Consider the following 23,701-nt stretch of genomic DNA (forward strand, 5'->3'; position numbering starts at 1 on the left):
AGAAACATTAAAAAAAAAACCTTAAATATTCAGCTATTCAGCGGGACTCGTGTGAGCTTTAGGAATTTGGATGTAACAGTGAGGGGAAACAGAAGAGAGAACAGAGGATGAGACTGAAAAGGAAGGTTAGCTGGGTCGGATTGTGCAGCAGTTGTGTAAGAGTTGGCAGGTTTGCGTAAATACTCTTGGGAGTTATCCCCTGGTGTACAGACGCTGCTCGGAGATGTGACTCTAGGTAGGTTATTTTGCTGTATTTTTCTTCTTTAATGCTACCGTGATTAGTTTAACTTAATAATTAGTTAAACTTAATAATTTGGTGTAAATTATGTGTTTTTTTTTCTGTGGAGAGGCGATCTCTTTATTGCTTGAACTCATTCTTGCATATAAACTTGTGTTTATATGTATTTTTTAGCATCCATGCATATGGTCAAGCCTGTCTTTGACTTCTTTCACCAGCAGCTTACAGCAGATCACTCTGTTTCCTTTCTTTTTGTTCTACAAGACGTAGTTTCACAACATTATTTTTAGTTCTGTTCAACCGATGGATATTATTCATTTTCAGTCCGATATCACAGCGTTATCTGCTTTTGCCAGATGTCTGAGTTTAAGTTTTTACAGAGAACATGAGAAGCGGAGACAAAAAGAAAGCAAGAGAGGCAGAAAGAGAAAGTAGTCTGAAATAGAGGCAGGGTGTTTTATATTTCTCTATCCAGCTGTGAATTAATTCTGACTTCAGTAGAAGCTGCCAGGAGTCCAGACACAGTGTCTGCTCTGGAGCTCCAAGGGAATAAACGAATGATTGGGTCAGGGATTAAGGGATTAATTCATTATCTGTTCAGTTACGGTCACTTCAGAGAGGTCCCTACACTTCGTGCGTGCATGTGTGTGTTGTATATGTGGGTGCACATGGCCCACACATCTCTACAGTAACTCACCGCTCCATGGTGCCAACTGTTCATCTTGGCAAAGATAGTAATCTACAGAAAAGCAAGCAAAAGACTGTAAACATCAGAGCTCTGACAGATTGTTCCCATCCGACGGTTTAACGAGCCACCCTGGTGCTATGTTAACCATATTTCAGAGACATTTGCACTTAATTATTGGAATTAAAAAGTGTGCAAATCAGAGTTGACTTTTTCATGAACCCGAGCAAAAGTGAATTAGATGGAGAGCAGCGTCCTTGAAATCCTATTATACTTATGTTCAGTATCACTCTTGTGTTCTTTCAGAGACGACCCCCATTCAATGTGGGAAACCAGCCGGGTCCCTGGAAGTCAGTGGTTCCATCCAGTCAGATGAGGAGTACCTGAGCCCTCAAGAGGAGGCGATGGAGCTCGGGGACTCGCCTGCTCCGAGTAAAAGTGTCCACTTCAAAGAGCCTCCGGCGTTTCAGGTAGGAGAATCTCAGAATAAAGGCAAATCAATTTTGTTTTAATCTGATCTGATCTGAACTGACTATCCACCAACGTCATAGATGTGTAGATGCTTCCCCAAATGTTGTTGTGACCCAAAACAGCAAGCTGCTGGCTAAAAGAACTATGGTTATACATCTTTTCACTCCTCCACAATACATAACTCCCTTATCACTCCATCATCAAATTGGTTGGAAGGAGCTGATAAGGCCTGCTAACATGCCTCAGTGGTGGAGAAACGAATTCCAATCTGAATATGGCAGTTGAATTTGGGTGGTGAGTTTGAGAGAGAATACTCTCGAGCCATAAAAGCCTTAACACTTTACTATGTTGTAATTCTTTAAAAGGTGGCACCATGTGACCAGGGGGCAACTGAGGGCCAAGATGTCGTCATTTCGGTGAAAGTCAGAGGGCAGCCCAAACCTATGGTTTACTGGTAAGATCCTTCTCCTGAAAGCTTTATTGCACACAAACCTCGTAGGAGACATCTAAAGCAATTACCTCACCTAGTCAAGGTCACGGACTGTTTCCCTGTCACACGCACACACCGCCCTCTATTAAACACCTGAGCATAAACGACTGTGACAGCCACTTTATACTGACCCAGGTTGAAGGACAGAGTCACAGTAAAGACGGCGGGGCGCTTCGCTATGCGAGAGACAGATGATGGCACCAGTGAAATGAGAATCAGCTCAGCTCAGAGGTCGGATGCGGGCCTGTACGTCTGCAAGATCATCAACGAGTACGGAACCAAGCAGGCGGAGTGCAGAGTGGAAGTCAAAGGTGAGTAATGAGGAATTGAATGTGTCTAGTTTAATCATGTTGTAACAGATATCTTGTAATATTCTTAAAAATTGTCATTTTTTATGAGCAGCTGCGGCACAAACAGCGCTGACGATCACCAGGGAGGTGAAAGATGTGGCGGTGAGGGCCGGAGAGTCGGCCATGTTCGAGTGTCACATTACAGGACCCCCAGATGTCGATGTGGACTGGCTGTCCAACGGGAAGCTGATCCAGCCGGCGCTGCTCAACTGCAAGATGCACTTCGATGGCAAGAGGTTGGTTCATGTGGCTGGAAAACATTTTGTAGTGTAAGGAAACCTGGAATGAGGGAAGATTTTAAAATCCTAAATAATGCTTGCAACTGTCATTCACTGTTTTGCTTTTAGGTGCCGTCTCCTGCTGAATTCAATACATGAGGATGATAGTGGGACATACACTTGCAAGCTGAGCACGGCGAAAGGTGAACTACAGATACTGTTTTCCCGGTTGTTTAATATAATTGTTAAATATGTGATCATATCTCTGTTTATATTACCTCTAGTCTTGTTTTTTTTGTCTTTTTGTAGTCAAAAATAGTCAAAAATATGTAACTTCCCCTAGATTCCTTGTTTCAAGACAAATATGTTAATATAGGCTGCATCCTTTTCTGCCTTTTGTACCTTTTGTTTTGCAAAAATTTAATTCCATCTTCACCAAATCTAGTACAGAACATATTTGGATAATTTACTGACGTTAACTAATATTGATGCCTATAAAAGTTTCCAAAAATCTTTCCAGTAAAGCCTGTAATATTTCATTTGCAGAGGAGTTGACCTCAAGTGCGAGCCTGAAGGTCACTCCATCCAAGGAGCCTCTGTTCACCCGCAAACTGGACATCCTGGAGGTCATCGAAGGTCGCACTGCCCGGTTTGACTGCAAGGTGAGCGGATCACCTGCTCCTAAAGTCACCTGGATGCATTTTGGTAAGAATCCAATCTAGTCTTGTGTCTGATATTCAGTGCATGTGTTAATATGCATTGTGTAATTTTTTTTACTCCACATACTTTCAGAGACGCAAGTGGAGGAGAGTGATAATGTTCGCATCCTCAAAGAGGGGGGTCGTCACTCACTTGTCATCAGCCATGTTAGCAGCGACACAGAGGGCTTCTACACAGCAGTCGCTCAAAACGTTTATGGAAAGTCTGAATGCACCGCTGAGCTCTACATGCAAGAACCCCGAGCTGCCATCTCTTCGCACATGTGAGAAAAGTCATTCATATGGAAAACATCTCTGTGAGCCTTTGTGTCATAGAAAAGGCTTGAAAAAGAAAACCAAGCTGTTGGTATAAAAGTCAAAGGAGACATTTTTGTTCTCAAGGGCAAAGAGACGTGCTTCAGGGGGAAGGAAATCCTTAAAATGACTGGAAGGGCACACAATAAAAATAATGACAGTAAAAGAAGTCAATCTTGCAGTCTAGTTTTCCAGAGAACAGATGTTCATAGATAATATTTATCAGTTTTTTTCTTACGTCTTGAAGTGTCTTAGACGCGGCTCAATGCAGAACTTCATCAGTAAATCAGTATGCCAAAGACAAAGTAATTTTATCGGCATTATTAATACAGCACTTGTCAAAACTATACTGATAAAGTTTCTTTGTAAAACCAATATTACAAAATGCTTCATATAACACGGATAATAAAAAGCAAAATATGGGGGGAAAAAGCAACAAAAGAGAATATTGATAAAAGACGTCATGAAGACTATAAACCAATATGTGAGATCAGGCATAAAAGGTTAAATTATTGGACAAAGGTAGATAAGTAGAGAGTAACTCCTCACTTCTTCTTCTGGATGTCCACTGGCATTAAAAGAAGAGCCCCATCATCATCTTTTGTGCCATAAATCAAACCATGCTCATACTTGTCTACAGTAATTCAAATAAAGTCTCAAAATCAATGTGGTAATGATTTATTGATGATAGAAAGTTACATTACATCAAGCATAAGTGCATTTAAACCTCCTCAGTCATCATAATGCTCAGGTTTGTAACCAGTCTCTTTCCTCCAGGGCCAAGTTGGAGAAGATGCCATCCATCCCCGAAGAGCCTGAACTGCTTGAGAGTGAAGTGGAAAAGAGGACGATGCCGGATTTTGTCAAACCTCTGGCTGATGTAGAAGTGATTGAAGGCAAAGAGGTGGTGCTGAAATGCAAGGTGGCAGGCCTGCCCTACCCAACCATCACCTGGTACCACAACGGCAAGCCTATTGAGAGCAGCGAAGAACGCAAAATGACCCAGCGTAAGCAAAGACGCCAATAACAAACGAAGCAAAGGCATTTTTAGGGTTGGAGATGGTAAATAAAATCTTGCGTGTCTGTTCTTCAGACAGGGATGTCCACAATCTGGTCATTCGGAGCGCTTGTCACGCTCATGGGGGCGTCTACAAGGCCGTCATCTCTAACAAAGTGGGCAAAGCAGCCTGCTATGCACATCTATATGTCACAGGTAGGGATGGAGGCGTTATGTTCGATGCAATAGTTAACAGAATACAAGATTTCCCTCTTAATAGTTATATATTTATTTATTTGAAAACAGATATCGTTCCTGATCCCCCTGATGGCCCCCCAGTGATAGAGACCATTACAGGGAAAACTATAAGCCTCAGCTGGAAGAGACCCAAGAAGTTTGACTCTTCATTTGGTAGGTTCTTTAGGTTTCTAAGATACCTATTTTAACTTGTGGGTTTGATATGGCATAATTTCTTCAGTGACAATAAAACATTTTTCCTGCAATCTTGAGAAAGGCTTTATGGAAAAGTAGAAATTTCATTTACATAAAAATGCTTTGAAGGAAACTCCCTTTATAGCCTTGCAAGTTTGAGTTGTTTAATTGCTTTCGTTTCATCCTGAGGTGTTTAATAAGCCCTTTGGGATTTTATATCTCATCAGCACAGATTTGAAAAAACATAAAATCCTTTCTCTCTCCACTTTAAGCACTTGTCTATGTGTTTTATTATTGTGCAGATATTTTAAACTAAATAGTGCATGTGTCTGTAGACACAGGCTCCTTGCTGTATGTGGTTCAGCAGCAGCCTCTCGGCTCTATCCAGTGGTCTGTTGTGGCGTCAAACCTGAAGGAAACCAACTACACTGTCACCTCCCTGTCCAAGGGAGTCCGCTACGCTTTCAGAGTCCTGACGTCCACTGGCAAGACATTAAGCAAACCATCACCTTCCACTGACCTGGTCCAGCTCCTGGACAGAGGTACCAAGGCTAAAGAAGGCTTTGAGTCACTGTACTGGTCCAAAATTCATTTTAAAGTTGTGAAAGTGTCTTTTTAAAATCTTTAACCTGTGTAGGACCCTATCTGAGGAAAGCACCGATCATCATGGACAAACCTGACATTATCTATGTGGTTGAGAACCAATCTGCAACCATCACCATCACACTAAACCATGTGCATGCAGTTGTCACCTGGAAAAGGTTAGTTCCTCCATCCATAGTAACAAATTAGAGATAAATGTATGATGAAAATCGTGCAGAAGAATTGCAAAAATAATACAGCACTCTGCAGGATGGGGTTGTATACCAGTCAGTGTTGAACTGATGAGTTTTGAGTCTTTGTTTAAACACTAAAGCTGCTTTAGAAGTCATCTCTAAGGAGGCAGATACTTACTGGTTTTCTTCCCATTTTTGGACTCTTCAGGGACTGATTTGTACATTGGGATGCAACCTGTGATCATGGGTGTCCTACCTTTGCAGATAGAAAACTAGCAGGAGTCTGTATTCAGAGGACTAGGACTGAGAAGCACCACTGTGCAGTGGTTTTGTGCTTTTTTGACTAAATTAAGGATTTTGACATTTAAGAACCACATGCTCTCTGTGAAGCTCTGCAAATTCTTGGGAGAGAGCTTTCTTGTCTGGTTGTCAGTAAAAAATCATGTTTTACAAATGTGTATTGTACATTGAAGTAATTGAAATGAGCCTTAGTATCCTTGATTGTATTTTTTAACTCAGGAATTGTTATTTAGTTTTCAATGCATGTTTAAAAATCAAAATGCCAGTGTTTCTCAAAAGCACCTGAAGGCAATATGATCCTTGTATTACTGTTTACAGCCATAACTGGAATATGTTGCCTCCTGTCTTTTCCAGGAGGGGGGTGGCGTTGGTCAACAAACCAGGTATGTATGACATGAGCATGCCAGATGATGATCAACACACCCTGAAGCTTCAGCGGGTCAAGAGCACGGACGTTGGCCAGTTGGTGGTGACAGCTAGCAACCAGTTTGGCAGCGACCTCTGCACACTTCAGCTTGCCATGGCAGGTTGGTTCAGACAGAGCATTGCGATGATAAATTTAGCTTTTTAGTTTGAATCCAAAGAACTTACTACTTGCCAATGGCAGCAGTAAATGCCAACAGCGGTAAGCCGTTTATAATTTATGTTTAGCTTTTGCTATTTTTGAAGTAGAGGATCGTGAATTTAGAATAACACACTCTAAAAATGACTTAAGTGTTTTGTAATGAAGACTTTCCTTTTTTGTGACTCCTGCCTCCTCATTATTGGGATCAAGGATTTAAGAACATAAAAACATCAGCATCTTCAGGGGTTTTTGCATCTATTTAGACTATTTACCGCATGAAGACAGCAAGTAATTATACCCATTCAATCTATTATGTTTCACACAGACGTATAAATGTGTAATCCTTTTTCTTTTTAACCTCTTATTCTTCCGTAGTGCCTCCTAAGTTCGAAACCATCATGGAGGATGTGGATGTGCATGTTGGGGAAACGTCTCGTCTGGCTGTTGTGGTTGAAGGGAAACCAGACCCAGACATTCTGTGGTATAAGGTACGATGTTTGAGAGCAGAAATGGTAAATTAGCAGGTAGCAGGTAAATTAGCATTTACCATATTTTCTTATTCCAGTGCACCTCAACAGCAAGGAAATGGCTGCTAGACAAAATGTGAAATTGGTCGTCTAATTAGTGTTGTTTTAAACCATATTAATTGATTGGTCTGTTACAGAATGACGTGCTTCTCTCTGAGAGCAGCTACTTCACATTTGTGTACGATGACCCAGAATATTCGCTTGTGGTCCTCAATGCCCGGCCCGAACACTCCGGTGTTTACACCTGCACTGCAAAGAACCTGGCCGGCTCCAACTCCTGCAAGGCTGAGCTCACAGTTCACACAGGTCTGCAGTCCAATGCAACATCAGCAACAACATATCACACACACACGGACTTTGCATGTGGACAGATTTATCCCAGTTTAAATGATAATTATAATATGATTAGGATCTTTTCATGGCAAATGCTCAATCTGTTCTGCATTGAGAATCATAGAATTTGTATTTTAATTAGAAAAAACGAAGACCTGCTCCAAAAATGGTTTATAAACTGGCTTTTCCTCCATTTTCTGATCAGCATCAGCATTTAGTTTAGATTATATGCATTTGCTAAAGGAGTACATACCAGTATAAACTAGATCATGTTGAAAATTGCACCTCCAAATGTACACCATATGGGTGAGACCACAAAGTGTGTTGAGACTACAATATGAAACCATCTGTCACTATGCTGGCATACATGTATAGCCAAACACACACATGCACACACACCAAATAAATGCCTACACTGGTCCTCCCTGCAGAGCGAAAAGAAGAGGCAGAGCCAATGGAAGATGAGGGAACCATTCTGAGGAAAATGAGGCGTTTGACGGATTACTATGATATCCATAAAGAGATAGGACGGTGAGTATGTATGTGCGGCTGCCTCGCATCCCTTCACTCACAACGAGGACATCTAATAGCGGTTTGAGCGCTGAGGGTCGGGCTGTGGGAGGGAGGGGAAGGCGGGGAGTCGCACCTGAAATGAGACATGAGTCACCAGCCTGAGTGGAGTGAATGCATTAGCCAACAGATGATTTGTTTTTGTCTTACTTGGTGGAGACAGGCATTTACTGTGAATTGTGGAGCAATCGGAATGGCAGAACGGGCAGACGGGAAAATGTGTTTCCCAACAGTCAGTGTGCTTCGGTTATTAAACAGAGCGACAAAACTCAGAAATGGAATTCATTCACTGAAAACAAACACCACAGAAAAACACACAAAGAGAATTAAAGTTAATCCCCTCTGTCTCTCCATGATTCTCTGGTTGGCACAACCAATTTAAAAATTATATTATTATTATTAAATTGAAGAGAAAAAAGTGAAGTATCCGTACTCAGTTGGTTGAAATTACTAAGTACGCTGTTGACTCTCCAAGATAATTAAGAGGACTCTCAATTCTCAAACATCCCATCAGCCTTATTATAATCTTTGTATACCACAAAAATCTATAACTGCTCCTTACATTTTGTGCTAATCCTGTTCAGAATAATGCACAGAAATACAGAAATAACATATTAAGTATCCATGATGTAAGAAGACTTATTTGTAGAAGACTGTAATTTGTGATTTTTGCTTGCACCAGATTTAAGGACTTAACACAGAATAAGAACAAACTAAAAGTGTATTAACATACAATAAACAGTTTGCTTGGTGTGAATTAAACACATGTCATATCTGTGCGTCATGCCTGTCAATGCAGGGGGGCCTACTCCTACGTGAAGAGGGTGACTCAGAAGAAGGGCAAGACCGAGTTCGCCGCCAAGTTCATTTCAGCACGAGGAAAAAGGAAAGCGCTTGCCCTAAGAGAGATGGACCTGCTGTCTGAGCTGGACAACGAGAGGATTCTCTATTTCCATGATGCCTTTGAGAAGAAGAATGTGGTGGTGCTCATAACAGAGTTGTATCCTTTCAGTGCAATTTTATTTTTGATAACCGGAGATGTTGCACTTAAAAATGCTGCTTTAACATAGTTTTTCTTTCAGTGACAAGCATTATCCTTTAACACAAACAAACAACAAAATATTTTAGCTGTTATTTCTGAGATTATGCTGTGCAAATTTTCAACAAGCTTGTTTGTAAGTCAAAAAAAGCACTGCCTTTCTGTTTGAATCTGTTTAATCTGCTTCACTTTGGACCAGAAGTGCACTTCAATGCATCTGGAGGACACTAAAGATTATTCCTAATGTCTTCTGCAGTCCCCTGGAGGCATGAATGAAGTGCAGCATATCCACATCATTCTCTGTGACTCATCGGCGATGAGTGGAATTAGCAAGAGATAGGATGTGTGGGAGTTTTGCTCATTTATAATTCATTTCTCATGCACCTACCACTTGGACTGTGCAGTCAAGTCACAGCCCCGTGTGTTTTATTTTCCTCAACCGTTGTGTGAAGATGTCATGAGGAGCTGCTGGAGAGAATGGCCAAAAAAACAACAGTCATGGAAGTGGAGGTTCGTGTGCTTTAGCTGACTGCACTGCGCAATCATTATGTAACATGACTTTTAAGTTCATTCCCTTATGTTGCTCCATAGATCCGCTCTAGTGTTCAGCAGGTTTTGGAGGGTCTGCGTTACCTTCACCAGAAAAACATTGCACACCTCGATATAAAGGTATCTAACATATCCCCATTAACCTGTATTAAATTTATGAGATTAAGGTAGTTATTAACATTGTTATATTCTGATTTTTTTTTTTCTTTTTTTAAGTAATCTGATGTTGTTTTTGTGTTCATCCCCCTCCAGCCAGAAAATATTTTAATGTCAGGTCCTGGCAGTGACCAGATCCGTATTTGTGACTTTGGCAATGCCATCAAATTGGAGTCGTCCGAGGAGCACTACTGCAAATATGGCACTCCAGAATATGTTGCACCAGAGATTGTTAACCAAACTCCTGTCTCCACGGCAACAGACATATGGTGAGCCACCTGTTCTCCACACTGCGGGCAATGCACAGTTATCTGCACCGAAATCAAATCTCAACCTTTTATATGCTTTTATGTTCCCTAAAATTAACTTCTCTTTCCTCTGTCCTGTTCTCCCACAGGCCTGTTGGTGTCATCACTTATCTCTGGTATGTAATATATTTTTTATTGTTTCAACTTAATAGAGCTTAATTACTTTAGCACAGCAATCTTCATTAAATTAAAGACCTGTTTTATGTTATATTTTTTTAGCCTGACAGGTGTGTCTCCCTTTGCTGGTGAAAATGACAGAGCCTCTGCATTAAATATTCGGAACTACAATGTGGCGTTTGAGGAGAGCATGTTTTCTGACTTCTGCAAAGAAGCAAAGGGATTTGTCATCAAGCTTTTGGTGGTGGACAGACTGTAAGTATCTGCCTTATCCTGTACTGGAAATATATATGCCATTGTTCCATTTAACTGTGTCTAAATGGCAGCATTCATTCTTCATATGCATATTTTTCTCTCTCCTAGGAGGCCCAGTGCCATTGAGTGCCTTCGTCATCCTTGGTTCAAGGTAGCTACCATTTAAAAAGATAAATCACCCTGCCTGACACTGTTCATTTTCATAGAATTTATATTTATGCCTCCACCAGGTAATCACAGCTCCCTCCCTTTTTTGTTTTGCAGTCAACAACAAATAAGAGCATCAACACAGCAATGCTAAAGCAAGTTTTGTCTAGAAGGCGATGGCAGGTAAGGCACGCACTTTGTATGTGGAAATGAAAGATTGAGATACATAAAGACTTCCAGGGCAGACTCCCATAGAGCAATTAGAGAGCAGGGAGCAGGTTTTACTTAAGATCAATAATCTGTGTAATTGGAGATAAATGAATTATTTGGTCTACTTTAATAAAGATCAACAAGCGCAAGACCCTATTGGTGAAATCAGTTCCTGAAACTGTTTTCACTTGTCAAAAGGAAATTATTTTGAATAATAATTGGTATTTTAACAAAACATTATGCTATAAAATCAAATTCATTTTTCAATTGAGATGAGGGACAAGAAGTTGTCACCAATATCTAGTAGGAGATTATCCCTACAGTTACAACCGCCACCCATGTTTGCCCGGTCATACCAAGCTGGGTTGTGTTAGGCTAACTCACGTCAATCGGTTCACACTGACTTCAAACATGTTTCAGTATGAAATGCATATGAAATAGGGAGAGGAGATAAAGAAAAAAACTATCTAAACAAATTCATTCACAAACATGTCACTGACACTGTCCTCTATTGGCTTTTTTTCAGCGTTCCCTTATCAGCTACAAATCCAAGATGGTGATGCGGTCCATCCCAGAACTCCTGAATGACTCATCCAGCCACGTCTCTGTTGCTGTGGCCCGGCATTTGAAAGAAGGCTCCCCACCTCCTTCCTCTTCCTCTGACTCCGATGCAGATGTGGATGAGCTGCCCTTCATTCCTATGCCACTGTCCATGGTTTTTTCTGGTTCCAGGGTCTCTCTTAATGAGATCCCAGGGGACGAGGAGGTCACTGTATGGGCCAATGTTGCTGCTGATGGGACAAGTAGAAAGGACAACATGGAGGTTGCAGGTACAAGAGGAGGGGTTAGTGAAAGACTAAAGAATGAAGAGGAAACCGTGAATGAGGAGAAAATGGGAAACACAAAACGAGCTCCCCTTAAAAAAGGATCAAGTGTAGAGTCAGACGAGTCACAGACAAAGGCAAGGAGGGCTACCATGAGGAGAGGCAGCTCTGCTGATTCAGCACTGATTCTCCACATTGACCCAGAAGAGGGAAATGTCAATGAGGATTCAGAAGCAAGTAACAAGAGCCTGAAAAAAGCTGTTTCTATGGAACTACCCAATCGAAGCCCAAGCCCTGGGGTGTCAAAGTTAAGCCAAGAGGATTATGCTCTAAAACTGGAGCTGATGAGACAGCGGCTGCTCAGGGGAGGGAACGTGGACAAGAAGATGAGCGGCCTGCGAGGGCCCTTGTTTGAAACACTCGGCATGGAAGATGAGAGGCGTACAGGGTCTCTTGATCGAAATTTGAGGAGATCCAGAGCGGGGCAATCAACACTCACAAGAGCAGCGTCTTCTGAGAGTCCTGGAGAGGACACGCCAAAGACCAAAGTTTTTCGGAAAAGCGCCTCCTTCACTCAGGAGGATTCTGAGCCCATGCCCCTGCACCGCAGGTTTGGAGCCCCCTTAGAGATCCCATCAGTGAGCAATGGTAGCATAGAAGGGAGGAAGCTTCAGGAGGCAACCTCAATGTCCGCACTAGCAGAACAAACATCACTGGAGTCTACATCTGCCTCACCCACAGAGCGTATTTCCTTTATACTCCCAACACCAGGAAGAGTGGACCAACAGCAAAAGCAGAACAATGTGAAAGAACATGAGGATATGCAAAGCATGAATGAGAAGAACATAGATGGAACAGAGAAAAGGACCAACAGGAAAGTAGAATCTGAGTCTAGATCACCCTCTGTAATTACTCCTATAATTGTAATAGAGGAGGATGATGATGAAGAAGAAGTGAGGAAAGAAAATCAGGAGTTACGTATTAGTGAGGAGGAAGTGAGGAGAGACAGGAAAACATCTCAAAATAGTAAACCATCGTCTGCATATGGAAGTGCAATGCAAGGTGTTGCAGTGCCATCTGGGAGGTCTGACCAATCCAAAGATCCTGCCGCTACAGCCAAGCCTAACCGAACGAAGCCCACAGATAGCCCCTCGTTACCTGAACATCCAGCAGTATTTGCTAAAGTAGCCACTGCTGACCGATCTCCTGGTTCTCCTTCCACATCATCAAACCCTGATCTCCCTACCATGCCTCGTCAGCCTGTGCTCAGAACAGACATCAAAGACATCGACTCAGAGGAGGTCTTTGAAGCCAGGTTTAAGAAGCGTGAGTCTTCTTTGACCCGTGGCCTCCGAAAACTGACCAGAAACAAATCGGAGGAGAAATCACCTGTACTGAGCCGGAAGATGGTCGAGGGGGGAGAAGAAGTTTACAGGCCGGGGGCAAGGGGAGCACCTCTTGAAATGGTATCCAAAGGACTACAAGAGAAATCCAAATCTGTTCAAGACTTGAGGGGAGAAGCAGAAAAGGAGAGGGGCCTGGGAATTATTGGGAGATTGTCCATGCGGACCAAGAGATCAACATCAGTTGACAAAAAGGGGGAGAAACCAAAGGAGGAAAAGAAGCAGGATGTGCAGAAAACTGCAGTAAGCAAGAGGGTTTCTTGGGCTATAGGTCGTAGTAAGTCTCTGGATACAAAGGAGCTGAGCAGTGCTGGGGCAGAGAGGCAGTTGGATGAGAGAGAGCAAAAGAAAGACGAGGAATCATCTGTCTCTGCTATGAGGCGCAAGTTTGAGTCCAAAGTGGCAGGAATCACTGCCAAAATTAGGACCCAGTCAGAAGAGAGGAAGGATAAAGACGCTGAGGGAAGTCAGAAAGAGCTGGTGCAAAAGGATTTGAAGAAGGTCACAGATTCCCCCGTCTTGGCAATGCGACAGAAATTTGAAGACAAAGTGTCAGGAATATCCACAAAAATCCGCAGTCAGTCTGAGGAGAGAAAAGGGGAAGCAGAGGAAAAGAGGACGCCACTGTTTACTCGCCATCGTCATTCTCACTCTGAAGGGCGTGGACTTAAAGGAATGGGCATCCCCGAGAATCAGCTCGCGAAGCAGACAGGTGCTGGTGCATCTAAGGAATCAATTGAATCCACTTCTAGCATGCATTCCGAAAAAGCCTCAGAGAGCGACAGGCGATCGCGATGGGACAGGTGGGGTTTGACAAGGGGCAAGAAAGACAAAACTCCCTCCCAGCCCGACCTCCCGTCATCCGTCCCCAAAGAGGAGGGTCTGTCAGACTCTCAGAAGTTTATCCGCTCTGCTTCGGACTTTGCCCCCATGTTCCACATCAAACTGAAAGACCACATCCTACTGGAGGGAGATCCGGTCACTCTTAGCTGCCTCCCAGCTGGCAGTCCACATCCAGAAATGTCATGGATGAAAGGTGTCTTACTTAAATTCTATCAATCTTACAATATAAAAACAATGTTCCTGTGTCAAATAAGAGGATTCCCTTAACATATTGAGTTCTTCTGTTCAGTTGCTTATTTTTTGGGGTATTACAGATCGAAAACCACTGGAGGTGGACGACAGAATCAACCTGATCTCCCATCCAGATGGCAGGCAGCTTCTTAGGATTTTAAAGTCCAGCCGGAAGGATGCTGGAGTTTATGAATGTGTAGCTACCAACCCCATAGCTACCATCACCACCTCCTGTACACTGTCTATAGCTTGTAAGTAGCTTGTTCACCTCATAATCAATCAAAAAGTGTGGTATTGTAGTTAATTTAATATGAGGAAAATGTGAATTCATTAAAGGAAATCTGCAAAATACAACATGGAGGAACCACTGCTCCTTCACCATTCATGAACATACAGTGATTATCTTCATAATGTGATTTATCAGTTGAGGATTTTACATAATTGAATTTTAATAGGACTGAGAATGGTATGAATATTAAAACAATTCAAATGAATATTAATGTCAGCAGATTAACTTAATGGATTTTTGTATTTTCTCATATTCATCACGGAACAGGAGTAAATTATGTTGTGCTTTTGAAATCAGCTGCGACAGGTTATATTCATGCCTTTGCACAAATTGTACATAATGAGAATAACAGTGTTTAGATAACTACCAACACTGCTCACAAATGCAACACAAATAATGAGACTTTTTGGGCTGCAGTGGAAATATATTCCTAATATGTCGAGTACAATCCATTGCATTACTCATGGCTTTGGACATTCGTTGTCTTCGTCGTGTTACTTATCTCAACCACTGATGCTATTTGTCTCCCCTTGGCATTTAATCAGCAGTGTAAAAATACTCAGACAGCTTATCTCGCCTGAAGCAGTGGCTCCATTGTTCATGCTCCAACTTAATGGGAAATACATTGTGAAATTAAGGAATGGTGCTATTTGTGTCAAAACTCAAACCATCATCTGGATCATTTTCTACTCTGGGTTCAAGAAAATGAACATCTAGCGTGTCATTATTTGGCATCTTGACTCATAACAAGCTCATATTGTAACATTATAACCTAAATAAATGAAAATATTGCAACACTGAATGCTATAACATCACAGTAATGTAAATTATGCCTAGAATTCAAGCTATTATAACACAGACTGTCTGAGGAGTCTTCCCCATTTAATGTTTCACATGTTGCAAAGGCAGTAAACATTAGCAGCAATAAAAAGACCGAGAGAGAGCCCTACCTACAGAAACTCAAACATCATAAAGATGACTTACGATAAAACAAAAAGGCAATATATTATATGATTGACACTTGACCTCTTAAATGAGGAAGAAGAAACTTAAATATGCAATTGCACCGTCAGTGAAGACTTGTATCGGACGTATTTCAATCTTTTACACACACAGTCAGTGGTAAAACTGTGCAGACATACTAATAAAACCACAAAAAAACTGAAAACACTCTTGTAATCACACTTGTAAAACCCATGCACGCTCTACAGTGAAACTACACACTTTAACACCCTCACAAAGCAGTTAAAACCCTGCACGTACACATGAGAAACCCTCAGGAAAAAAACCCACAGAAATATAATTTTTATTCAGCTTTGGTTCACTTGGCACGAACACTCTTTTTCAGCACATCTGTCCTGTACCACCACAGACTTGCCAATTGCTTAAAAGCTTCACTGGAGACTGTTATTATATGCTGCTATTATTAATACCTCAATACCTCATGGCTTTTCATTTATCCTTTTCCACAATTGCTAAAGGTGTTCCAAAAAGGCCAGGGACCCCTGAAGTCCCTCAGACTTATAACAACACAGCCCTAGTGCTCTGGAAGCCAGCAGACACTAAGCCTCCATGCAGCTACACCCTGGAAAGAAAGACAGAGGGTGAGTGAATACTGACATTTAACAAACCACTCATAACTTTTTTTTGTTCATCATTCAGCAGCATTCAGCTCATCCAAAGAAATATCCTCTTTTTTTATTTAAAATGAGTTGTATGCCTTGCTCTGTAAGTCGTTTTGATGGTTTTAAAACTACATTCCCACTGTGCACTAGTGTCAGTATGATGTGTTGCATGAGGAAAATTTAAAATAAACTCAAAGATTCAAGCTCCTAGGAGGTAGCAGTGTTTGAAAAGTGTAGTTAAAGTTTGTCTTAGTGTGTGAAGAGAGATGAATGCCACAGGGAAGTAAAGTTCCCAAATCCATAGACACCACTTAGACAGAGAAAATGAGTCAGTCCATGAGGGAATAGTGACTGTACCAGTGCCACTGTCAAACCTTTTGTCGTTATACAGGATGAATCATCATTATCTCATAATGTGGTGGATGAAAATGTAGTCACACAAATCTAAGTGTGAATATTTATTTAACTTTTTGGCTCTTGGCGTGTATCGCCTTCTCGCCTCATTCCAAATTTAATCTTTGCCAGTCAGCACTGATGTAAGTCCACACTCACAGAGTAATCTGCTGCGCCTATATAGAGAATAAGATACTCTGATAGTTCACTTTTCAGGAGGCAAACTGAGCATTAACTTGTTTGTATATACATGACATTCTTATACTGAATAGCATTAAAGGAATCAGCGTTTATCCATATGCATGTCCAGATTATTGCCAGTTTATCAGTTTGACAACGTCGCCATCTGGTGTTCAATATATGAACTACAACAATTAATTTACCTTTTAAAGAGCACAAACAAGGGGTTTATTTTCCGACTTACATTACATATATTTTGATACTTTCCCTTAAGAATCATCATTCTCTCCGTAATAATTTCACTAAACATTTCACCTAATATGCATACTTAAATATTTATAAATATTGTATAACTTCAAAGACTATCCATAAAGATCACAGTAACATCGTATAAATCATACTCTTCTCTTTCCAATCTGCTCTTCAGGAGATTCTAACTGGATGACAGTAGCAACTGGAGTGGTCGACTGCTACTACAATGTCACTGACCTGCCACCAGGTGGCACCTTTAGGTTCCGCGTCTCCTGCGTCAACAAGGCAGGACAGGGGCCGTACAGCAACTGCTCTGCTCCAGTCAGACTGGACCCAACAGGTACTTCATACACTGTCAAAGACTGAACATGCAGTAGATGAGTGACATGTATCGGGATGTGAATGATTGCATGTACAGTAGCTTATGAAAATATTTGATTATACAGGATTTGAAGCTTCCTTTAGACTAATAGAGAGTTATTGAAATGCTTATAATTGTTGAAGAGCACCTCAGAGCGATTTTGAAGGTTTCCAACTTTTTCGGTCCATGACCCCCTAAAATGAAGCAATGCATTCTTGTGGCCCATTAACACCTGTTCCCATATGTCTCTGGATTATGACTAGGACAACAAAAGAGTGATCTTTATCCTGGTTTTATTTAAAGAAAGAAGAAACATTAGACAAATGTCTGAAAAACCACTGTTGTAGATAATATACTATATAAACATACATGTCATCAGTTCTTTGCTTTTCTCAGAAGCGGTTCATTTAAAACTGTGTATGAGCGACATTTTGATTGATTCAGTTAACCCTCTTGAAATTGCATTAAATACACACATTACTAAGCTTTTTTTTTTTCAAAGTAAAAAGCAAAAACAAGGTGTGAAAGCATTAATGAAATGCTTAAAAGCAGGTATATGTAAAATTTCTAAAGGATTTGGTTGCACTTCATCTGTCAGTCTAAATGTTTTGTTTTGTTGTTTTTTCCACAGCTGGAGGAACTTCACCCACCGTGGCTGTAGTAAAAACAGCCCCAACCCCTGAACCAGTGGTCATCTCCTCAAAGACCTTCTCCTCAAAGACCTTCCCTCCTCACAAACCAGTCCAGAACAACGCTCCCAGGATACCTGTTTCCACCATCACCACCACCACCTCTCCAAAAGTAACCTCACCTGTTACTTTCCCTCATCCAGCTGCTTCACCATCGTCCTCTGTGCCTTCCAGCCCTGCAGCAAACCCTTCATCGCCATTTGCAGGTGCAACAACCGAGGAGGCTCAAAAACCAAGCACCAGTCTTCCCTCTTCACCCACAGTCAAAGCGGCACCACCCCCTGTCATGCCAAAACCCCTGAGTCCAGTGAACGTGGTGTCGCCTATGACCCAGACCCCACTCATATCAACACCAACCGCTCTTGTAACCCCGCCTTCAACCCCCACCAAACCAGCAGTGGCCTCGTTGCCCACTTATGTCCCCACCATCACTGCCACTGCTCGTGTGGCCCCGACTCCCATCTGCTTTTCCCCTCAAGTGCTCCAGACATCCAGCCTGAGTCCCATCGGTGGGACCACTACCCCTGCCAGGGGAACCCCATCCGGACGTGCTACACCCTCCACTGCTCTACGCCAAGGGATTCCACAGAAACCCTACACCTTCCTAGATGAGAAAGCAAGGTGAGCTAGATACTGACCTTTTTATGCAAACAGGATAGTCATAAATCATAGAAAATATCTGGGTTAAACCCGTGTTTCAGGGGGAAATTTGCCTTTTAATCAAAAAGTCATTGGCTTAAATCGCAATATGATGGCAGCTCCTCCCTGAACATGACAAGTAAATGCTTTTGTAATATTTCTGTTTCAGATTAGATCCATACATGTATAATTTGAGAGTATATCACAAGATCTGCTTGTGCCAAATTGTAAAACCTGCGATGAAAGCAGCCTTTATGAGCTTCTGATTTTCTTTAAAGAAGTTGATTTATCTGGCTTTTAGTGAAGACTTTTATTTTCAGCTGTTTCAGAGGGTTTCCACACTCCTTAATCTACTATTCTGGGGGAAAGGATGGATATTAGTACAAAAATCTTACCTTAAGGGTCTCCAGTTAGAAAATATTTTCTTATCAACTGCCATCAAAAACTAATAATTAGTGGTCAACCTTTAATTCAGAATCATTATTGGCGAAGTATGTTTACATATAAAAGTAATTTGACTTCAGTTCAGTGGTTCTCATTGTACTAAGAAACAACACAACAATCTTCAGAAAGTTGCACAAAAGTGCCTAAGTAGAGCTGAAACCGTTTCTGTGAGCTGTAAACAGGATACAAATAGTGCAAAAGTGTGAAGAGTGTTGAGATAAATGATGATAAAAAATGTGACAAGTTACCGCATATACAGCCTGTTCAAGAGTTGCCTTTCAAATGAGACCACAGTTATGAACAGCAACCTTTTTTATTTTCGGGCTCATACACAAAAATAGGGGTGCCTGGTAAGACATTAACTGTTCATAAGTGTGACGTGAGGGGGAAGAAACTGTTCCGGTCTCTGGTGGTTTTGGTGTACAGTGTTCTGTAGTCCCTACCAGAAGTTGGAACAGGTTGTGTCCAGGGTGTGAGGGGGCTACAGTAGTTCACAATGATCGATCACAGTGATCACAGACTGGAGTTCAGGGTATACAGTTCTGTCATTGAGGCAGCATTGTGTTGGACTATTGTGAGAAGATGAATCTTCTTTATCTCCTGCTTTTGTTGTTCAGTAACAATCTCATATGATCCATTGCCAGGGGTCGTTTTGGAGTCATCCGGGAGTGCAGAGAGAACGCGACAGGCAAAATCTACATTGCAAAGATCGTTCCCTACAGCCAAGAGACCAAGCAGGAAGTCCTGAAGGAGTATGAGATACTGAAAACTCTTCACAATGAAAAGGTCATGGCTCTGCACGAAGCCTACGTCACACCGCGCTACCTGGTGCTGGTGGCAGGGTACTGCACTGGCAAAGAGCTGCTGTACAGCCTCATAGACAGGTAGAGTGGTCGATATGTCACCTCATACTGAGATACACAAACTCAGACTGTCATTGATGGGGGGAAAAGCACGCAAGAAAAGGTTTTTCTTCACACAATAAATACAGAGATTTAACTTTAAAAACTTGCATAATAATGATAAAACCAGATAAAATGTTAATTCAGATGTTTTAAATACACTCATGTAACATTTGAATGTTAAATATCCATATAAAATGACTAAAAACACTCGAGATGTCAATTAAAAAACACCTTTTTGCTAACGCAAGGTTCCGTTACTCTGAGGACGACGTGGTGGGTTACTTGGTCCAGATCCTTCAGGGAGTCGAGTACATCCACAACCGCCGTGTCCTCCACCTGGACCTCAAGCCCGAAAACATCATGGTGACCAACCTCAATGCCATCAAGATCGTGGACTTTGGGAGCGCTCAGAGCTTCAACCCTCTCAGCCTCAAACACCAGGACATAGGAGCAGGAACACTGGAGTATATGGGTGAGGAAGTTATACCCAATATGTTTGGTACAACTGACTTATTTAAATGTTTGAACTTTTTCTGAACATCTACTGGTCATGCTGATCTCAAATTTTTTCCTCCTGACAAATATGATCCCAGCTCCTGAGATGGTGAAAGGTGAAGTAGTGGGTCCTCCTGCAGATATTTGGACTATTGGAGTTGTCGCCTACATCATGTGAGTGAAATGCTCTCTTGTAATTCCCCAAATGAATTTAGATAAAAAATGCTTTTGAGGAAAGACATGATAAATGACTCCAAAGTTTTAATGTTTTCTTAGTTAAGGGTTCAATCGAATAAGAAAGTACTTCAATAAATTACTAATCCTTGTGAACATGTAATTTTGGAAATAATATCTCAAACTCTAGGCTTAGTGGTCAGCTGCCATTTGAAGATAAAGACCCTCAACGTGTCGAGTCCAAGATCCTGATGGCAAAGTTTGACCCGACAAAACTGTACCCAAATGTGTCCCAAAGTGCCTCCTCCTTTGTAAAGAAGATGCTGAGCAGTTACCCTTGGTGAGTGCCAACACGAGCTTATTTACAGCTGACACCTTTAGTAGACTTCTTTTAAAAAAGAAAACCTATAAAATGTTAACGGTTGTGTTTTGCTAACACTGGCTTTACTTGTCCTCAGAACTACCGCTGTGTGTGTAAAAATGGTCATAATAATTGTTCATCAACCATTCATTTTCCTCTGATTCCTCATTAAAAGCCAGTTTGTAGAAAAGCATTGACTTCCTTTTGCTACAAACTGTGCTTGTGGTAAAGTCATTCACAGATGCATGTTTGGGTTAAATAAACCTAAAAGAGGTCTGACTCTCTGTTAGACCTATTATTAATAGTATTCTCCACACCAATCACAGATACAGATTATATTAAAAGTAATGTACCATTAACTGAAACATGGAATCTGTTCAAAATCATGTCATAAGCAATTCTCATAAAGGAAAGATAATAAAGATTATTAAAAAAAAAGTTAAGTGTGTCTTTTGGGGTTTTAAAGACAACCCGGGGCCCCAAACAGAACATTAGGGTTAATGCAGGTTTGTGTGTCATTTCAGGGCCCGTCCGAATACACGAGACTGCTTCATGCAAGCCTGGCTGCAGGACTCCTACCTGATGAAGCTGAGGAGGCAGACTCTCACCTTCACCACCAGCCGACTCAAAGAGTTCCTGGTGGAACAACAGTGCCGTCGCGCCGACGACGCCACCAAGCACAAGGTGATGCTGCGCACCTACCAGAGCTCACCCCAGTCCCCGATGTCTGGGACTGCACGGCATGTTCCCAGCCCAAAGTGAAATAAACGGGGACAGTGTTTGTCTCAGTTTGACATGCAGCACCAGACACAGGTTTGAAGAGTTGGATCTGCCCAAAATGATGCAAAAATACTTTTTTTATTTTGCATCGTAAAGCTGTAACTCCTCTGTGAGACTCTCCTGTGTCTGAAAATGTCAGCCTGCCAAGTTAGGCGCAAGGACGGCGGGCAGCTGGATAGCTGAAAAGACAGGAGTCCATGTGATATTTTTGGAGATTTCAACATTCAATACTAATGGGATTCTGAGATGAAACAAAAACATGAGGAAAGAGAAGCAGACCGCAGTGACATGTTGAAGGAGTTCAGAACTGCTCGTTAATCCGCTGAAAGGACACAGGATGTTCTATGGTTTTCTTTGAGTGCACAATTTCTCAGTTACATTCAGTCACATTGTGAATTCTGAAGTTGCACATTAATATTTGGTTTAGATAAGCAACTCTGCACGATCAGCCTGGAACATGTATATCATTAGCATTTCTACAGCACAGCCTTGTTTATGTCACTAAATTTAGCAGTAAACAACTCATGTGAATGTACCATAATTTAAGCTGCTAATTTATTTTTGCATTTACTTACACATTTTAAAACTCAAAACCAAAAATATCTTTTTTTTTTTTTTTTCTTGAAATTGTTTACTTTTTCTTGTTAATTTATTTGCATGTGTGTGTGCGGGCGAGCGTTTTTGATTCACTTTTCGAATTAGTATTGAGGCAAAAAAAAAAAAAAAGAGTGTCGTTGTGATTGGTGTTTAAATTCACACAGTACAACTGAACTATTTTAGGGTGAGCTAGGAATTTGTGAACTTATTGTTCTGTGGTTACATCTGAAATTTACTGTAATACAACTATGAAAAGCAGTCAGTAATGTAGATAACATTTTACTTGGAAAAGTCATACACACTGGTAAATTACAGTACTGTGGTTTTTCAGTATTACCCATTGGTCTAATCACGGTTACCCAGTTAGTGCCTAAATCGGATTAATATCCAAAATATTTATCTTGTAAATGTGTCTCCATTGGTACTAATTCACGATTTATTATTTGAACAAAGCAAAAATTTGACTACAATATTTGGACTTTACAAGAACAGACAGATACGTATAGATTCTTACATACATGCAAACATTTATACATGCATACATACAGTACATGCAGTCCTTGTAATAATAGAATGTCTTGTGTATTGCTCTATGACAGTGTTCCTTTTTGTATGAATTTGGATGGTTGAAGATTTGTAAATGTACCAATTTGCGGTGTTTATATGTGGAAAAAGTTGAACATGTTTTTATGAGATAGTATGTAATAAACTATTGATACAATTGGGACATTTTTCTTTTTCTGAGCAGGATTTAATATTGCACTTAGCTTCTACATCTTTCTCCTGAATGCCTGAGTACTTTGAGAGCAGAAACAGTTTAACAGCAGTTGCACCGAATAATGGTGCCAACTATGTCTGAATATGTGAGTCTCACCCCTAACATACTACACTAACCATTTCAGTATGTTAAGACAAAAAAACTGCCTGATTTTTGAGTGTGGTATTGAACAATTTAACTCTGAAGCACAGGTGCAATCAATAACAATAATAGTCTCATCTCAGTCAGATCTGCCAGTTCCACAGTGCTGCTATTATGCATGTTTACTTTGTCATGGCTTACAGGCACACTTACACTTAGCAAAGCCAGCATTGGTGTTATTATAAATGTCTGTTGCATTGCAAAAAGGTTTCTTGTCCCACAATGCAACACACAACAATGAGCAAGCTACTCAGATGGAGGGAGAAAAATGGAGAGAGGTATGATGGATGATGGATCCAGAAAGTTTGCAAAAAGGTAAGCTTGCAATGATAATATTCCTGTTTAAAAATATTCTCTGACAGTCCAATATAGGATTGAGTGATATGACGATATATACTGTAACACAATATAAATGTGTCAACCATCAGACATTAGCCATGTCCTATCTCTCGTTGTATAACATTATCATCATGGACAAATCAATGAGCAGCTAGAATAGAATAGCTGCTGCTATGCAGTGACAATGATACTTGAGTAAAAGCACAGAAAAG

The 23,701-nt window shown here is 41.1% G+C and overlaps 1 protein-coding gene across 6 annotated transcripts in view; it reads left to right on the forward strand.

Annotated features, from left to right (window-relative positions):
- The window catches only part of spega (striated muscle enriched protein kinase a), a 55,745-nt gene extending 32,793 nt beyond the window's left edge, over positions 1 to 22,952 (forward strand). For all 6 annotated transcript variants that reach the window (XM_044344517.1, XM_044344513.1, XM_044344512.1 and 3 more), the window contains 34 exons: positions 1,230 to 1,393; positions 1,760 to 1,848; positions 2,020 to 2,195; positions 2,287 to 2,470; positions 2,582 to 2,655; positions 2,999 to 3,157; positions 3,245 to 3,434; positions 4,243 to 4,472; positions 4,559 to 4,678; positions 4,769 to 4,873; positions 5,230 to 5,436; positions 5,532 to 5,655; positions 6,325 to 6,497; positions 6,911 to 7,023; positions 7,200 to 7,368; positions 7,827 to 7,926; positions 8,765 to 8,965; positions 9,457 to 9,514; positions 9,596 to 9,673; positions 9,806 to 9,978; positions 10,107 to 10,133; positions 10,237 to 10,389; positions 10,498 to 10,540; positions 10,654 to 10,719; positions 11,273 to 14,009; positions 14,131 to 14,298; positions 15,818 to 15,940; positions 16,962 to 17,126; positions 17,779 to 18,457; positions 19,564 to 19,803; positions 20,073 to 20,296; positions 20,418 to 20,493; positions 20,684 to 20,833; positions 21,379 to 22,952. In XM_044344517.1, coding sequence (XP_044200452.1) covers positions 1,230 to 1,393; positions 1,760 to 1,848; positions 2,020 to 2,195; positions 2,287 to 2,470; positions 2,582 to 2,655; positions 2,999 to 3,157; positions 3,245 to 3,434; positions 4,243 to 4,472; positions 4,559 to 4,678; positions 4,769 to 4,873; positions 5,230 to 5,436; positions 5,532 to 5,655; positions 6,325 to 6,497; positions 6,911 to 7,023; positions 7,200 to 7,368; positions 7,827 to 7,926; positions 8,765 to 8,965; positions 9,457 to 9,514; positions 9,596 to 9,673; positions 9,806 to 9,978; positions 10,107 to 10,133; positions 10,237 to 10,389; positions 10,498 to 10,540; positions 10,654 to 10,719; positions 11,273 to 14,009; positions 14,131 to 14,298; positions 15,818 to 15,940; positions 16,962 to 17,126; positions 17,779 to 18,457; positions 19,564 to 19,803; positions 20,073 to 20,296; positions 20,418 to 20,493; positions 20,684 to 20,833; positions 21,379 to 21,616 — 7,976 coding nt within the window. In that variant the 3' untranslated portion in view covers positions 21,617 to 22,952. The remainder of the gene's footprint in view (positions 1 to 1,229; positions 1,394 to 1,759; positions 1,849 to 2,019; positions 2,196 to 2,286; positions 2,471 to 2,581; positions 2,656 to 2,998; positions 3,158 to 3,244; positions 3,435 to 4,242; positions 4,473 to 4,558; positions 4,679 to 4,768; positions 4,874 to 5,229; positions 5,437 to 5,531; positions 5,656 to 6,324; positions 6,498 to 6,910; positions 7,024 to 7,199; positions 7,369 to 7,826; positions 7,927 to 8,764; positions 8,966 to 9,456; positions 9,515 to 9,595; positions 9,674 to 9,805; positions 9,979 to 10,106; positions 10,134 to 10,236; positions 10,390 to 10,497; positions 10,541 to 10,653; positions 10,720 to 11,272; positions 14,010 to 14,130; positions 14,299 to 15,817; positions 15,941 to 16,961; positions 17,127 to 17,778; positions 18,458 to 19,563; positions 19,804 to 20,072; positions 20,297 to 20,417; positions 20,494 to 20,683; positions 20,834 to 21,378) is intronic.
- The last annotated feature ends 749 nt before the right edge of the window (positions 22,953 to 23,701 follow it).

Source organism: Thunnus albacares, chromosome 24 (assembly GCF_914725855.1).
Source record: "Thunnus albacares chromosome 24, fThuAlb1.1, whole genome shotgun sequence".
In the NCBI taxonomy this organism is placed as follows: domain Eukaryota; kingdom Metazoa; phylum Chordata; class Actinopteri; order Scombriformes; family Scombridae; genus Thunnus; species Thunnus albacares.